The sequence below is a fragment of the Acipenser ruthenus genome, chromosome 7 (assembly GCF_902713425.1).
Source record: "Acipenser ruthenus chromosome 7, fAciRut3.2 maternal haplotype, whole genome shotgun sequence".
NCBI classification, from domain to species: Eukaryota; Metazoa; Chordata; class Actinopteri; order Acipenseriformes; family Acipenseridae; genus Acipenser; species Acipenser ruthenus.
Window position 1 is genome coordinate 43,305,313 of NC_081195.1, and position 16,431 is coordinate 43,321,743.

Consider the following 16,431-nt stretch of genomic DNA (forward strand, 5'->3'; position numbering starts at 1 on the left):
ATATATATTAGCTCAAAGAATATATATATTTAAAGTTACAAATCTTGCTTTCTAATGCGCTAAACAGCAATTATTATTCTTTTTTTTAATTAATTGATCAAAAATATTGTCCTACTTATCTATTAGCAGTTTTATTAAACGATAAAATTACAAATAACATTAGATTTACTAAATCGTCAAATCAAAACGATGAGTAAATATCGGTTGATGAAAAATAATGCTTTTGCTCTTTCAAAGATCAAAATAGAGGCAATCTTAATTGTTTTCAAATGTTGCTCAACTTGACCTTTAGTCAAAGTAATAAATATTAGTTTGCTCTTCTGTACAAATATCAGAGAAAACACATTGCTTACTACTTTGAGACGTATTGCTCTTTACAAACGGCAAAGCGCAGTAACAGTTTGAGCTTTGGTTGTACACTACATCCTGTTGTTTTAAGTCCGCAGATAATAATGCAAAATATATAAATAAAATGCGTAGTAAATTATTTGGAACACATTTGTTATCCATTGCATCGTTGTGTTTTACAGTTTCCTAAATAAATAAATAAATAAAATAAAAATATCGATTTCACATTCAGATCTTCCCTGCTACACGTAACATATATTTATATAGGCTAGTAGCCTATGCAGCGAGACGAGTGGAGGTTTCTGATTTATGGACTTGGCTAAGCTGCAGCGTGAACGCTTCTTGTCAGGGTGCAGTGAATGGGCTTTCCTTTTAATACAAGAAAAGGCTTTGTGTTGCTAAGCGATTAGAGCAGATGTAATGAGATTTACCCCAATCTTAGTTTGCCCTTTCCTATTACCAGTAAAATGGTGTGTTTTTAGACGATTTGTGGAACTAAGTTATACATTTTAGAAAAACAGCAACCTATTTTAACGATGTAAAAGTTAGTCGGCAGTCTATATTTTCATGTATGAATGAAGGAATCTGGCACGTGTCAGTGTATGGAATGCCATGTGTAATGATTTAAATTTAGGCAGTTGCTGCCAGAAGAAAAAAATATATAACTTGACATCTTTATTTTTAAGATACTATTGGTAGGTTTCACAGACTCTGATTAGCACAAATGTCGGTCTATCTATAATGTTATATTAGACAAGGAAGTCCACCATTAGTGATTATCAGTATGTGAAACCAGCCCTGGTAATAGGCCTATATACAATGTTTTATAAATTGATTTTAAAGTGTAATAAATTATACATAAAGAATGTTTTCCCGTACTATTAAAATACGATGTACAGGCCTGATGCTAGAAAGGAGAATATTGACCTCATGATGACTGACTATTGTTTTTATGTAGTTATTTAAAATGCTAAAAAGTGGAATTTGAAAAAAACACATTTAGTACTTTGTTAGAGAATCTATATTTATCAGTGCAAAACACTGGGTCAATATTAAGTCTTAGCAGCCACACTAAGCCCCCGGATTTCAGGTTTTGTTAGATTAATTTTGTGATTTTGGTTTCCGATTGACTGGGCGCACGCAAGTTGAATTTACATGCAACTGAGGGGGCAAGCAAAGCCAGGCGAAATGCAAGAATATTCATGTCACGTCCATGCTAACCTGACAACAAGCACGCTGTATGGACCCTACCGAGCCCCCTGTTCAGTTGTTGGAAAGCACATCACTTCTATAGGTCACATTTTGCATGGCAGGGGGCAGATATTTGTAATCTCACAAATAGTAGCCTACTTTATGATGAAACTGGGCTTAAGTTGAAAATTGTATATTTATAAAAAGAAATGGTACACAAAATACGTGACCTACAGTGCTTTCAATTATTTATCAGGGGTCGGCACCAAAACAATATATTGTGCACCGACAAAAAGTTCTATACAATTACATTTGTATGTGTGTTAGACGTATTCACTGCCACAGACACTGATAACTCTTGCCATGGACATGCGTGTTCGTGTGTGGACAAGTTGCCGACCCCTCAGCGGAGCGCCCCATTTTTAAGTGGCACGGGAGGGGAAATCGCTCTGATGAAACGTGTCATTTGGTCTTCAGATTTGTAAATTACATAAACCTGTAGTTTGTAACATGCATTCTATAGTGTAATTTATTGTGAAATACAGACGCTTTAAAATAAACTCCTTACTAAATAATATTAACCACAGCCACAATAACATATCTTCAAAATGTTTTATTATGAAACTATTTAGAGAAAAAAAAAGTTATACTGTCAGTTTTGCAATAACCCCGTAGGAAAAGGCAATGTTATACGTATAAAGGCAGTATAGAAACAATGGGTGGCCATTGTGATCTGAGTTTGGACAATAGCTGCATAAACCTTTGTTCATTGTGAACAACAAAATTGAATTTATATAGCGCCTTTCAAACCCAATGCGCTTTTCCACGTGTATTAATACATTAACAAGTTCCTATAAAATAAGACACGTTGGTGCTAAAGTACAACTGGGGAAATTCCGACCCCACCTCGGGATATCATATACAAAATCATTTACAAAATTTGCCAGTTGCAAAAGCAATATAGACTACACGTCTAAATATGCAGAGGTAAGCATTACATATTAAAGTCTTCAAGATATACACATATTAAAAAAAAAATTGTATAAAACAAGTTCTATAAATCTCTCTCTTATATACAAAAATAGCTTAATATATTCCAAACAACAAGGTTAGAATTTTGGAAGAATTTTAGAATGTAAATATTACATATGTTTACGAATGATGATGAAAGTACTTTGATTGGGTTTAGCATAGTTTGAAAAAATAACATAAAAAAAATGTATTTGTTGGCTTTCGTTTTTCTTTGTGCCAAGCAGAGTGTAATAATGCAGTCTCTTTTAAGGACCAGTGCTGTAGAATGTAGGAAGCTTGGGCCCCCCGATCTGAAATCTGAACGTTCTTAACAAGGGAACCGCACCCTCTCCTCTGTAGGGTGGCACTTAGTACTTTTTGGGCACGAAGCTGACCCTTTTAAGTCCCTTTCTTCCAGTGGATGGATATGAGTGCAAATGCAGTGCTTCAGTGTTCGGGGGGGGGGGGGGGGGGGGGGGGGTATAGGGGGTTCAATAGAGCTCCTCTGTACTTTTCTTGTTTTCCTGCCATGCTAGGGAACATCTTCTCGAGGATGTATTTATTTTCCTGCAAGCACAAACGGAGAAATCAGGTTAGATTCATTAGCATATAAAGCACGTGCAAGCTCCATCAAACAAGTGCATGGGTCTACTAAAAGATAACGGTACCGCTATGCCAAAACGTAAGTACAAATCTATTCCAAATGTAATAACACAAGTTATATCGATGCATTTAAAATAAGTTAAATTCCTACTAAACCGTTTCATTTAAATCTCCACTTATTTCACTTGTATTGAAAAAGTTGTACACACCTGCTATAGCATTTCAGAACCAGTTGGTGAAATCTAAGAGCTCTTGTTCTTCAGGACTCAATGGGTCGTAAGATCCTTCGTCTGAGGAATAGGAGGAGACCGGTGAACCCGCCATGGAGTTCATGTCATTGGAGTAGTTCTGGGACATGGTTGGGGAGATGACACCCGACTGAAAGGCAGCGCTGACCGCATCGTGCTCATCTAAGAGCTGCTGCAGAGCCCGAATGTACTCCACTGCGGAACGCAGGGTCTCCACCTTGCTCATCTTTTTATTTGCGGCCCCGTTGGGTACGTGTTCTCGGAGCGTGGCAAACCCATTATTCACCAGCTTCACTCGGTTTCTCTCTCTTTCGTTTCGTCTTGCCACGGTTGCTGGCTGCTGTGGCGGGAGGCTGTAACCAAACCCGGCAAAATTCAGCCTTCTCTTGCAGCGCAGCAGCTCAGGAGAGGACGACCGCTGCCTCTTGACCTGTTTGCAAGCTGACTTACTGCTGCACTGGCTGTCAGTCGGGCTGAGCTGCACGTTCTGTGCTGCAGCGGCAAAGAAACAGGCAGGCGGCATGAACTGCTGCTGGCTGGCGTCGATTTCCATCTTGGCAGTGATATCCATTGGCAGTGGCTGTTGGAAGAAATTGAAGAGAGAATCTCAGAGTCCCTTTGGAATGCGGAGGACTGTGCGTCTAGCTCGTGTCGTTCGCGTGTGGCTTAGTATGCACACTAGTTGTTTTTCTAAAGCAATCTCACAGGCTCTTGCCTTACACACTTCCCAAGCTGAAATGAGTGCCGTGCTCGGGCAGTTTCGGGTTTTTCAATACACAGCCCCACGCGCTGGTCCTGACCACGCCTCCACTCACAACTTGCTTTCACCATCAGCTTCAATTGTTGTTACAATGCGTACGCCGGGCGCGTGCCACTCCAACCACTGAATAAACAACACCCATCTTAGTACAACCAGGAGCATCCCCAGATTTCCATCAGATAAGTGAACCTCGTCGCAAATATAAGAAAGGCTGCTGCTCGTCCTAAAAAACTTTGACGTACATTTAAGATTAAAGATGCCCTCATGTTTAACATAAGTCAAAGTTGCACCTTGTGGCAAACTTCTATCAACTACAGGTGCAGGTTTCCTTTTAATTTTTCAGCTGGGCACATGCATTACTCACGGAAACCTATAGCTTTTTTTACATTTACCATCTTTTACAAATGATATATTAAATGTAAATGTATATATTGAATACATAACCTTTTTTAAGTGTGGTATAAAACAACATTTGTTTTGTGTATCTGTGTGCTCCACATGTTTATTTTATGTTTGTGTGTGTACAACAAACAGGACCTATAGCACACTAATTTGTCCTAAGCTCTCCAAAAGATGTATTCTTTTACAATTGTTTAAAATGCATATACATTAGGCCCCTTCTTCTTGAAAGTTGAACGGCAAGTTTTTAGTATTTCAGATAACCTTACAACCGTGTGACGACCTTTGTTCTCCACGCGTGTTGCATACAAATGCGATGACAAGTCTTTGGTGGCGCACTAATTCTATGGGCAGTGCACATTCGCTGTCCCCGGGGTACACATAGTACGTAGAAATAATATCTTTCTTAATCGTTTCTTCTGTTCAAGTTCTCTTCAAAGCTGCCTGTGTATTGTTATGGCCTTCACTTTCAACAATATCCAGGCGCTCTTTTGAAATGCTTTCTATTTTGTCCTTTAAAGAAAAAAGAAATAAAAATGTATATGAACTGACTGCCACCCCCTAAATAAGCATAACGGAGGTCGTTAATCTATGTAGATCTTCAAAGATTCAATGTATTCTTTACTTTTCGTATGATTGGTTACACCTTATTTTGTTACATTAGGCGAGCTAGACGCTTTGAGCACGTGTGTGTGTGTGTGTGTGTGTGTGTGTGTGTGTGTGTGTGTGTGTGTGTGTGTGTGTTTCTTTTGTTCTTATAGAATGAAAAAATAAAGTAAAGGTCTTTCATGGTAAACAAAACCAGCTGATTCTACTCATGGTACCGATGAATAGCTGGAAGAAAAAAAAAACTTAATAAATTGTGCAGTTTTTCTCTGTTGGGTATGGCATTCAAGATCAAGACAGTACTCAAGAAGTAGCCCATTTCTTGCTCAGCAAGGGAGTTTAGAAAAGAAGCGTGGGGTCTATTCAAAGATTCCCTAGCCCTCTTAACAACCGCTCGGCTTTATGAAACCTATCTTCTTCTGTGGCTTGTCAGTGCAGTTCTGGGGCCCAATTAGTGCTTTGTGAAGGTTTTTTTTTCTATCAAGATCTTTCAGAAGCAAAAAAAGCTCTCTCAAGTCTCTCCGTTTTGGCTATTTCAGGCATTACTGGGTGTATTAATTAATATGACGCAATAGGATGGGGTTACAGTGACGACTGTCTAAAGCTTATAAAATCTCTCCATATACATTGCTATGTGTAATAGATAGATAGATAGATAGATAGATAGATAGATAGATAGATAGATAGATATAAACTATACAAATGTGAAAATCAGAGATTTAAATTAACAATGACCCATGTTTGCATTATCAGGCGTTGCGAGTCGCATTTACATAAAATAACCGTTTTGTCGAGTGATATTTAATACACCATCATGTTTCTCTAAAAGCAGCTCTTTAGCACTATGAAATCATATTCAGTTGTTCATTGGACGGTTTTCAACACGAAGAAGACCAATAAGTAAAGAAAGTTGCTCCGTTTGATTTTCATTTTACTTTGTTTTATTCCTTCTATATTGTGTCTATTGTGTTTTCATATAACCTATTTTTTGAAATAGAACGATGTTTCCGATCTCTTTTTTTAATAGAAGAGGTGTTATTATTATTCCATCAGCTGGCAAAATCGATCATTAATGATTTAATTGGATTGAAGTAAAAGTTTGCACAACTGGCTGCGGTCAGTCGTGTGTCTACCGTGCAGCCACGCGCCTCGTCTATCAATTCACAGATCACATACATTCTAATAAAAAGCAACCTTGCGCTTTTTGCTCACAAATAACAACTGGAAAGCGACTGTTTAAAAAAAAAAAGTCTGAAATGTAAAAGTATGAACCCCAAACGAAACAAATCAACACTTGTTCCAATTATATTTGCGAAAGTGAACGTTGTGGATCCCACAATGATTTCTTCAAAGTATGCTATCTATTGCGAGTTATTTGGAAAGGAGCAGGATGTTAATTGACAGTTTCTTGATTTTTATGGCTATTCTTTGTACTGATTTTAAAATGAATTCAATATAATACCAAATATGGTTTGTAAACAATAAACTTAAAAAAGTGGGGCTATGTACATCAAGTTTCTTACATGCTTATTTAATTTGATTAAAGTTAATTTCTAAATAAGTCATGCTGCCACGTAACGTGGTGGATATAATGGCTACAGTGACTTGATTTGGTATGCATAGCCATGTGTTTAAAGAGGCTATCCAAACAAATTATTTCTGGTTCCTTTTAGAGAAAGCGATTATCAATTGATAAAGAATAATATGTGTGTTGACCAAATACCTAGAGAAAGGGTGATAACGTGTTGCCACGCTTAAAGGCCATTCTTCTGTTTACTTTGTTAACCATTAGAGAGACGGCAGGTGCTGCTCCAGGTGCAGGCAGGGACGCTGGGATTCCCTGCAGCAACAGCAGCCTTGGAACGATTTATGAATTTACTTCCTTGACATGTGGTATTGTGAAGACCAAACCACTTGTTGAATTAAACAGCCACTTGAGATGGGACCAGGGCGCCGCCTAACGATACATAATGCTGCGTGCCTGCATGCTTGCTTGTCGATGTTCATATGCACCTATTTCAACACTGCACAGGAATTATGATTCACACTGTCTTTGCAAAACGTTAGACAAGGCGGTGGGGTTTATTCATGTATGAATTTAGCGTGATCGCACATAGTGCTTAAACGATTTTTGTTAACTAAATAGTGGAAGAAAAAAACACCCTTCGCAAACAGTTTTGAGCATTGCGTTTTGTAAATCCCTGTTGACTGTTTTCAGAAACCAATTATACCGAGAACATCATTTTACAACAGAATTGAATAGGCTAAATTACAAGTATATTTTCAAATAATAAACAAAAAGATGTGTTGAAACTAAAATCAAACATACGACTGTCCAGTGCAGTATAATGAAGGGGCCACTGGTGAATATACATATAGAAAACTGTTGGCCTACTGTAGTTATGTAACATTATGCAGTCGAGCAGAGTATAAGTGTCTTTGCCTGTCCTACATATCATGTATCTGCCGTCGTGAATCATTCATCGCTGACATTTTCAAATGCTGTATCATCAGATTCAGATTGTCTTACTTATTACATAATTAATGTAACTATACAATCTGTCTATTGATATACAGCACAGTAAAATAGTATTTATTATATCAAAATAGTTGTGTTAATGTGATTCATTTCAATTCTGGAAATGACTAGTTAAATGAACTGTAGGCTTTTATGTGACAGATTGATAACGCACTGTTGGAGGTGTAGTATTTGAATTGTAGACGAGACACGTAATAACCACCAGGTGGTGCTGCTGTGCCAGCAGATAACAGATGTACAGGTGTCTTTTTTCATTCATAAATATCTGTGTAAGAAAACAAAACATCGGTTGGTGATCCACAGGATGTCACACGTCAGTGCAATATCTGTGTCTGTTGGTGTAAAAGTTTGTTTTCACTAAGAAGTCGAAATAAATCTGTAGGACTACTCCTTTTTAAATAATCTAGGCTGTGTTCAAAATAAGGGTTATAAGTCAATGGTCACCAAATGATTCCTCAGATAAATCGATAACATGTCCTTTCATTCATTCATTAATCGTAATTGAGTCTTCATGACATTTTCGTGATCGTTCGTAGCTGTGGGCATCGCTGTATACTGCTTCTTGCGGTAATGCGAACCGAGTAGGTCATCAATCCGCTCTGTTCTCGGCCCGGTACTTGTACAGAACAGGGAACGAGGTTACTGTACCGGTACCATACTGTACCGACCCGGTGCAAGTCACCGAACCATGTACTGCTCCGGTTCACGTACCATACAGAGGGTACAGTACCAAGGGTACTGTACCAGTACTGAACTGAACGGTACAGTTTTTATAGTACTGTACACTGCATCCACCCTGTTACATCATGCCTGGCTTTTATCCCTGTGACAAATGCAAGGCCAGTCTCTCAGTTGAGGATAAGCACGGCAGGTCCTCTTCCTGCCTGGGGCCAGAGCATGCCAAACAGGCACTCACTGACCGCAGCTTCTGAGAGTTTTGTGCTAGTTTCTCTAAGCACACCCTGAAGAAATGTGTGTTTCGCAGCTCTGCAGAGCGCTCCATGTCCATTCCACTTGGACAGGGCTCACCCCCATCGTCTGTTAAAGAGGTGGCTACATCCTCTCCAGATGACTGTGTGCCAAGGGAGAGCAGGAGAGTTGGCCGGGGGAAGAGCCGTCGTAGGAAGTCGTCTTTATGGTCTTCCTCATCATCCTCTGCCTCTCCTCCCCGGTCCAAGAGATCGGCGGACTCCAAGCAGCTGGAGAAATTCTGGGCAGCTGTTTCCCATCAGGGCACAGTGCTTGCAGAGCTGCTGCATGAGCGCACTGTTCTGCTTGCCTCTCCCTGTTCCCTTGGGGCAACAAGGGGCTATAAGCACAGACTGGCAGCAGGATGATATGCTGTCCACCTGCACCTCTGAGGAGGTGGGCAAACCGGAGTTCTCCTCTGAGGAGGTGGATTCAGACAGCGCATTACCTGCATTTAATCTCTCCCTGTCAGCAGAGCTTCTGCCATTGATTAAGAGGGACACTGCAAAATTCCAAGTGCCCTGGCCTACAGATGAGACAAGGAAACAGTCCATCCTTGAGGATGAGCCTGCTCCCTCTCCCATGTCCCCCCCAGATTTTTTTTTTTTAGTCCAATCGTCCTGGGGTCACCTGGCAACAGCTCTGGCTGTTTCCCAGTCGATGGGGGCATTGTACAGCCTGCATGATGTGGAGAAACTGGGTTTGGCCCAATTTCGTCCTGTAGACGCTGCAATTGCCTCTCTGGTGCAGTCGCCTAAACTAGCGCTCCTGACCAAGGGCGATACCTGCCCTAACAAACAGTGTAGGGTCTCAGAAGTCATTCTGAAGCGGGCTTACTCAGCCGGTGTGTTCGCCGCAAGGCTGGGTAATTATAACAGTATACTGGTAGCCTACCAGGCCTGTTTATTGAAGGTTATCTCTGAGAATCACAGCCCCCCACCAAAGCAGCTAGAGGAGCTGCGAGTGGTGAATAAAAACCTGCCCCGTATCTCCAAGCTGATTGGACAGGCTGTGCACAGAAATCCTGCTGCTTTGATAGCTGCAAGACGGCAGCTTTGGCTTTCCCAGGCATGAGATGGGGATTAAGCACCGCTGTTAGACGCCCCCATTACCTGGGCAAGCTACAGTGTTCTCACCATACATCGGAGTCCACAAAGGAGCTGGTGCATCTGCTTCCCAAACGGCCACCCCCAGTGCAAACCAGTGGCAAACTGGTTCCCAGGGCCCCAAACAGCCTCATAGACTGGCACAGCCAGCTGCAACTACAGCCAGAAGAGGTTTTCACAACCTGCAGCTGCGTGCAATTGCAGGGGGGCAAGGGGGGTATGGAAACCCCCTTGGCAGGGTCTCCACATAAATATTTTGGAGCTGTAGGCAGTTTATCTGGCCTTGCAGAATTTTTTGCAGGAGGTTCAAGGGAGACATATGCTTGCCCAGAGAGACAACACCATCATGGTGGCTTATATAAACAAACAGGGCGGCCTCAGATCTCCCAGTCTCCCAGTACGGGTACAAGTGGGGCGTCTTTCAGTGCCTGCCTCACGGTTTTGACCCCACGACCTGTCCCATGGCAGTTATACTACAATTTTTGCAGGACTTGTTTGAATCCTCCTCTACATTAAAGGTCTATCTGGCAGCTATTTCAGCTTGTCACGTCAAAATTGACTCAGTCTCCCCAGGAGCTCACTTCCTGGTGGGGCTTCGGACGCCTATGAAGGATATTGGTCATCAGTGGAGGCTTAACGTGGTGCTTTAAGCACTCATGAAGCCTCCATTTGAGCCCTTGCATTCAGCTGAGCTGAATTCTTTATCACTCAAAGCGGCTTTCTTGCTTGCAATCACCTTTGCTAAGCGGATGAGTGAGATGCAGGCATTTTCAATTGCGAAAGCCTGTTTAATTTTTGCAGAAGCCAGGACAAAGGGTACACTTAGTACAAATCCTGCTTTTTTGACAAAAACTATATCGGCATATCATGTCAACCAGTCTGTGGAATTAGAGGCTTTCCATCCACCTCCTTTCCAGTCTGCCAAGAAGCGACAGCTCAATATGCTTTGCCCTGTGCGGGCACTAGCCTATTATGTTGACAGAACACAAAGTTGGGGGCAGTCTGAACAGTTTTTTTGTCTGTTATGGGACAAAGTCCCATGGTCAAGCCCAGTCTAAACAGAGGCTATATTAATGGATAACACACAGTCAGGACTGTCTATGAGCGAAACAACTTGCCCCCTCCAGAAAAGCTCACTGCCCATTCCACCAGGGGCATGGCAACTTTGTGGGCTTTATTCCAGGGTGCATCTGTCACGAACATTTGCAATGCAGCGGTGTGGGATACTCCCCATACCTTTACAAGGTTCTATAGACTGAATGTCATGGATCCACAAAACCCTGGCCTGCAAAAATCCAGCCCGCGAGAGCCTTCCTTTTGGCCCGTCGAGCATCAGCTGTCCTTCATTACAAAAGCTGACATTTTTTTGGGCAATCTAACCTAGTTAGCTGATTGGCCAGCTTTCATTCTGATGAGATTTCATTTTGGCATGCATCACAAATCTCCACCCATTTAGCTTAGTGTTAGTGCGATGTGAAAACACCGGTATGGAGTAATATTATTTTCTTTAGTGTGGAGAAACTATCTGAATATTGTTACAAACATTGCTGCACATGAGTTCAAAGGCAAAAATCCACGTATGTGTCTAAAATGGCAAGTGATGTGTGGTATTAACACAACATCAACAAAGTGATGCTTAAGATTTGGCAAGTGAGTCAGAATCAGGGGATACAGATACAGGTAATGCACATCACTCGAAAATGCTGAACACTTTCCAGACACTGGCCACACTAGCAAGGTAAATGTTATGTATAGTTATCAATGTTTTGTTTTGTTGTGATCCTATTTTCTGTTATGAGGAGAGTAATAAACAAAAAACTAAATTGTGTTTTTTTTTTGTGCAATGCCCCCTTTTCCATATTTATTTCTTGAAGAGTTTATTTAAGTTAAATTTGACAGTCTTCACTTGTGTGCACAGCTTTATTGCAAAGAAACTACAATTGCAGGGTTTGTACTGTTTCTGCCTGAAATACACACATGAAAAAGTGTAAAATTAAGTTGAAACATCCTCTGCTTTATAGTTAATTCAGTGGAGCAAAATAAAGCCTTCACAACCTATTCTGGAAAATTACATTTTTACATATAGTTTTAGGATAAATAGTATTGGAAATCAATTTTCTTTCTTTTTTTTATTTTTTTTTACAAAAGTCATCTAGACTCATAATAAAAATAAAACATCTTAATAATTCCTTAATAATTAACCATTTCAATCCACAAACGTGTCATTTATTAACAGGACTATTATATTACATAATACGCAGTTACACAACTAAGGGAAAGTAACAGAAGAGGGCAGTGCAAACCCCTCATTCTATCGCCCGCTACACAAGGTGCCCTGTGCCCTGTGCCCTGAAACCTCACTTTGAATCCAAAAATGACTTCCCACATAATTGACGGTCTCAACAAAAAACTATTGTAAGTTGTCATTCAAAATACTCTTTCTACTCCTTTTAAATTGTTCTCTACTTTAATTCACTTCAGTTGAAATGAACGATTTAGCCCATTTCCGAATACAGACACTGGGGGATTTTTCTCCACTCTGTCACGTCATGTTCTGTATAAGCCTGTTTACTGGCTTCAGTAGTCTACCCACTCTAGATCTGATCTGTGTAACAGTTCCAGAGACAGATGGTGACTCAATTGTTGATATCTTCTCAGAGGCATTGGTCACAACTTCGAGTCTTGAAGATCCATCATCCTTTCCCCGGAGGTGGAGGTTTGCATGACACAGTCAACCATCCGATTCAGTCTGTTTCATTACTGCAAATCTTCTGACAGCTCCTGGACAGGCTCTCCACTTGCCTCAGAGTTTGATTCGGATAACTCACTGAGTGATAGCTTCTCAGATTCAGTTTCTGTTACAATTGGCAAGAAATTTGCCGACATTAGCAAATTGCAATGTACTATTTTCTCCAGTTCTGTACTGGAATTTCTGATTTTGTAAGTGTGACATTTTGGATTATTAGCAATTACAGTATACAGGGTAGACTCCCACTTATCTGCTAATTCCCTATGCCTGCGTTCACCCTTGTTGCCAAGGAGGACCTGATCACCTTCTTCAATATCAGCACCCTTGATTTTTTTTGTTATACAGTTCAGTCTGACGTTGCTGACTCTTTGTAGCATTGTCTTGTGCTAACTTTAGAACCTCCTGAAGGTCCTTTCGCAGAGCAACAACATACTTGTCATAGTCTGTGAACTCACAGTTTCTCTCCACACTGTGGAACAAGACATCTACTGGTAACCGCGGCACTGTCCCATACATCAAATAAAATGGCTTGTACCCAGTAGTCTCGTGTGCAATGCAATTGTTTGCAACAACTCTGGCCACTTTTGTTTTGCTCTCGGTGGCAACGCTCAAATCATATTGCCCAGTGTCCTATTAAACCATTCAACATCACTGTTCCCCATGGGATGATAAGCACTAGTCCTACATTTCTTTACTCCAGCTACCTGCAGCAGTTCCTATATCAACTGGCTCTCAAAATTAGCTCCCTGATCTGAATGAATTCTCTCTGGGGATCCGTAAATGCAGAAATACCTGTCCCAAAGCTGATGGGCTACTTTTTTTGCAGACTGATCATGACAAGGGAATGCATAAGCTAATTTAGTAAAATGATCTGTGACTAGTAAAACATCCACACTTCTGTTATTGGAGTCTTCCGCAGACCAAAAATCAATACAGACCAGTTCCAATGGACTTGTTGTTTTGACACTCTCAAGGGGAGCGCTCCCTTCAGGCTCAACAGCTTTACTGACTACACGTTTACAAAACCTGACTTTTTTTTTTTTGTTTTTTACATTTTTTTACCAGACAGGGGGTCCTTAGACACCCTATAAAGAATCCCGTCAGACAAGTTAAACTTGTCCCACTGTTTTAACACCTTCACTGCTCTAATTGACTCTTTAAACTGGATGGTCTTCAGCCCCTTCCAACATGTCAACGTATTCCTGTTTATCTTGAAGGTCCTTAAGTGTGAACACGGGTAATACACTTTGACCTGGTGGAGTCAACTGTTCGATGTCTTGGGCTAAGCAGATGGCCCTAGTTCTCACTCATAGTTCCCACTCAGTGGGAAATGCAGTCGGCATGGACTTAACAGGCTGCACACTGGGAATAGGCATGGTGTCTTCCAGTCCCAATTTATTCCTAAAATGTGGTAGTTTTGCACTGCTGCACCTTCCATGAATAACAACCCCCTACCCATTCCCTTAACCAATGTTTCAGAATCACAATAATCATTGTATTCGATTCCCCCATTTGCCATGTTACAGGATACAATTACACTTTATGGTGAAAAGGAGAGAGAGAGAGAGAGAGAGAGAGAGAGAGAGAGAGAGAGAGAGAGAGAGAGAGAGAGAATATTTGTGCAAGTATTTCACTTTTGACACTTTTTCTAAAAATAATAATAATAATAAAAAAATTAAAAAAAACAAACACAGATATTTGGAAAAGAAATTGCAGGAATAACAGCGTTGACTAACTGGTCCCTTAACCTAATACCTCACAGACATTCACAAGCTCACAGCTTCGTCCCTGGCGATCGGCGTCAGCTGACCAATTGATCTGGGTCATGGCCCCACTTTTATGTAGCAGCCACGATTTGGTAGCTGCTACGATACACCTTCATCACGTTGCTTCACACTCCACACTGACACTGAGTATTGATTCAGTCTTTCTTTATTATCGCCTGTAATAGCAGAAAATAAAATGAAAACCAGCACATACAGATAGCTTCAGACGTTCTCTCCCCTCAGTATCTACATTACAACAATGTAACTCAGTGCTTTGTCTTAAAGTCGTCTTCCCCAATTAATGACCTCAGATTACAATTAAAGGAAGCGAACATTTTCCCTTTGGGTCAGTACATTGTTTTTGTACATATATATATATATATATATATATATATATATATATATATATATATATATATATGTACAAAAACGTTTTTTCTTTCATTTGGGTACATTGCAGTCTTGCCTCCTTCAAAACCTATATATTTGTATATATGTATATATAAAAATTCCAATTCAGTTCAGTTAATGTATTTAGCCACAAAATCAGCACCAAGTTGTTACTCAAAAATAATCAACTTTGTTTTTGATTCTGTTAACTTACATCACATATTAAAACCATTTTTGGTTACAAGATGGCTTTCCACAGTTTTCTATCATGACATATTTGATGCAGCAGTGATGGACAATACATAGGATCAACATAGTGATTACAGTGACTGGCCCATTTTATATTGCAAATGTAGAAGTCTGAGTACTCCAAAATAAATAACTGTTTCTATCATTGGTGTTTTTCATGGATTTTAGCTGCTTCTTTAGCAGTGGTGTAGTGCTATATTTAGAAGTGAGGGGTCACTATTATCTATCTACCATCCCCCTACCCACCCCGCTCTGTCAACCCTACCACGCCTCTTGCAGTTCCTGTTTACCCATACACTCAACAGAACCTTAGGTTACTTACCGTAATCCTGGTTCCCTGAAAGAGAAGACGACCACCAACGACATTATGTATGGGATATGCCTGTCCATTGGGTAGGTAATTGCTGAGCTCTCTATACCAGAGCTGCCGATAGGCCCCTTCCTGGGATGATGCACTCGGTCCCGCCCACCGAGGGATTAAAACCGTCATCCTGAGGAAGCTATTTCTCTTTGTCCATCGAACCCGTGAGGGTGACAGTTGCAACCACGAAGTTGGTGGTCATCTTCTCTTTCAGTGAACCAGGGTTACGGTAAGTAACCTAATGTTCCCTTTCAATTAGAAGATGACAACCAACGACATTATGTATGGGATAATGTATGCCAGAGCTGTCGCGAGGGAGAAGGAACAGCAGCATATGAGGGATGCATCAGAACCGCATAACCCAAGGGTTAGCAATGTGAGCTTACACCCTCAAGGACCCTCGTGCCTAATGAAGGCAGGGCAGGATCTTCCACATTAAGGCGGTAGAACCTGGAGAAAGGCGAAAGGCTTGGTCTTTTCAAAGTCATTGATTCCAAGAAAGTGGCGAGCCAGCTTTTAGCACGAATGCAAGGGAAATACAATCGACCCGATTCAACTTGAGAAGCTCTCTTCTATCAACACGCTCAGCTTAACACAGAGGTCTTACTGTACCGTCTTGAGAAGGAAAAAGAGAAATGGCTTCCTCAGGATGACGGTTTTAATCCCTCGGTGGGCGGGACCGAGTGCATCATCCCAGGAAGGGGCCTATCGGCAGCTCTGGTATAGAGAGCTCAGCAATTACCTACCCAATGGGCAGGCATATCCCATACATAATGTCGTTGGTGGTCTGCTTCGAATTGAAAGGGAACCGCAGTTTATCATTAGTTACGGTATTTGAAAGGGCTAACAAGTGTACCAATTGATTACAAATTCAGACAATCAGTTATTGAGATATTATTATAAAGGAACTAGACTTACAGCTATTTATATTAAAGATAAATAATTAAACAAATACTGTACATATTTTCACAACCAGTTTCATACACTAATACATACATGATTAAAACGCCGTCATTATTAATCCTATGCGTAACACTCCCCCACTCCCCCTTCTTGTATATTGAATGGTTTGGTCCAGTATCAGCTCGTCTAACTGTCCTATTGCAGCCGCTCAAGAGCGAATGAGGTTTTGAAAC

General features: G+C 40.8%; 1 protein-coding gene across 1 annotated transcript; it reads right to left on the reverse strand.

The window, feature by feature from the left end:
* Nucleotides 1-2,143: 2,143 nt before the first annotated feature.
* Nucleotides 2,144-4,173, reverse strand: LOC117414484 (achaete-scute homolog 1a-like). Its single transcript, XM_034024249.3, has 2 exons — nt 3,363-4,173; nt 2,144-3,117 (listed from the first exon to the last, which is right to left on the reverse strand). The coding sequence occupies exon 1, from the start codon at nt 3,970-3,972 to the stop codon at nt 3,376-3,378; it is 597 nt and encodes a 198-aa protein (XP_033880140.1). The 5' UTR covers nt 3,973-4,173; the 3' UTR covers nt 2,144-3,117; nt 3,363-3,375.
* Between the last annotated feature and the right edge of the window lie 12,258 nt (nt 4,174-16,431).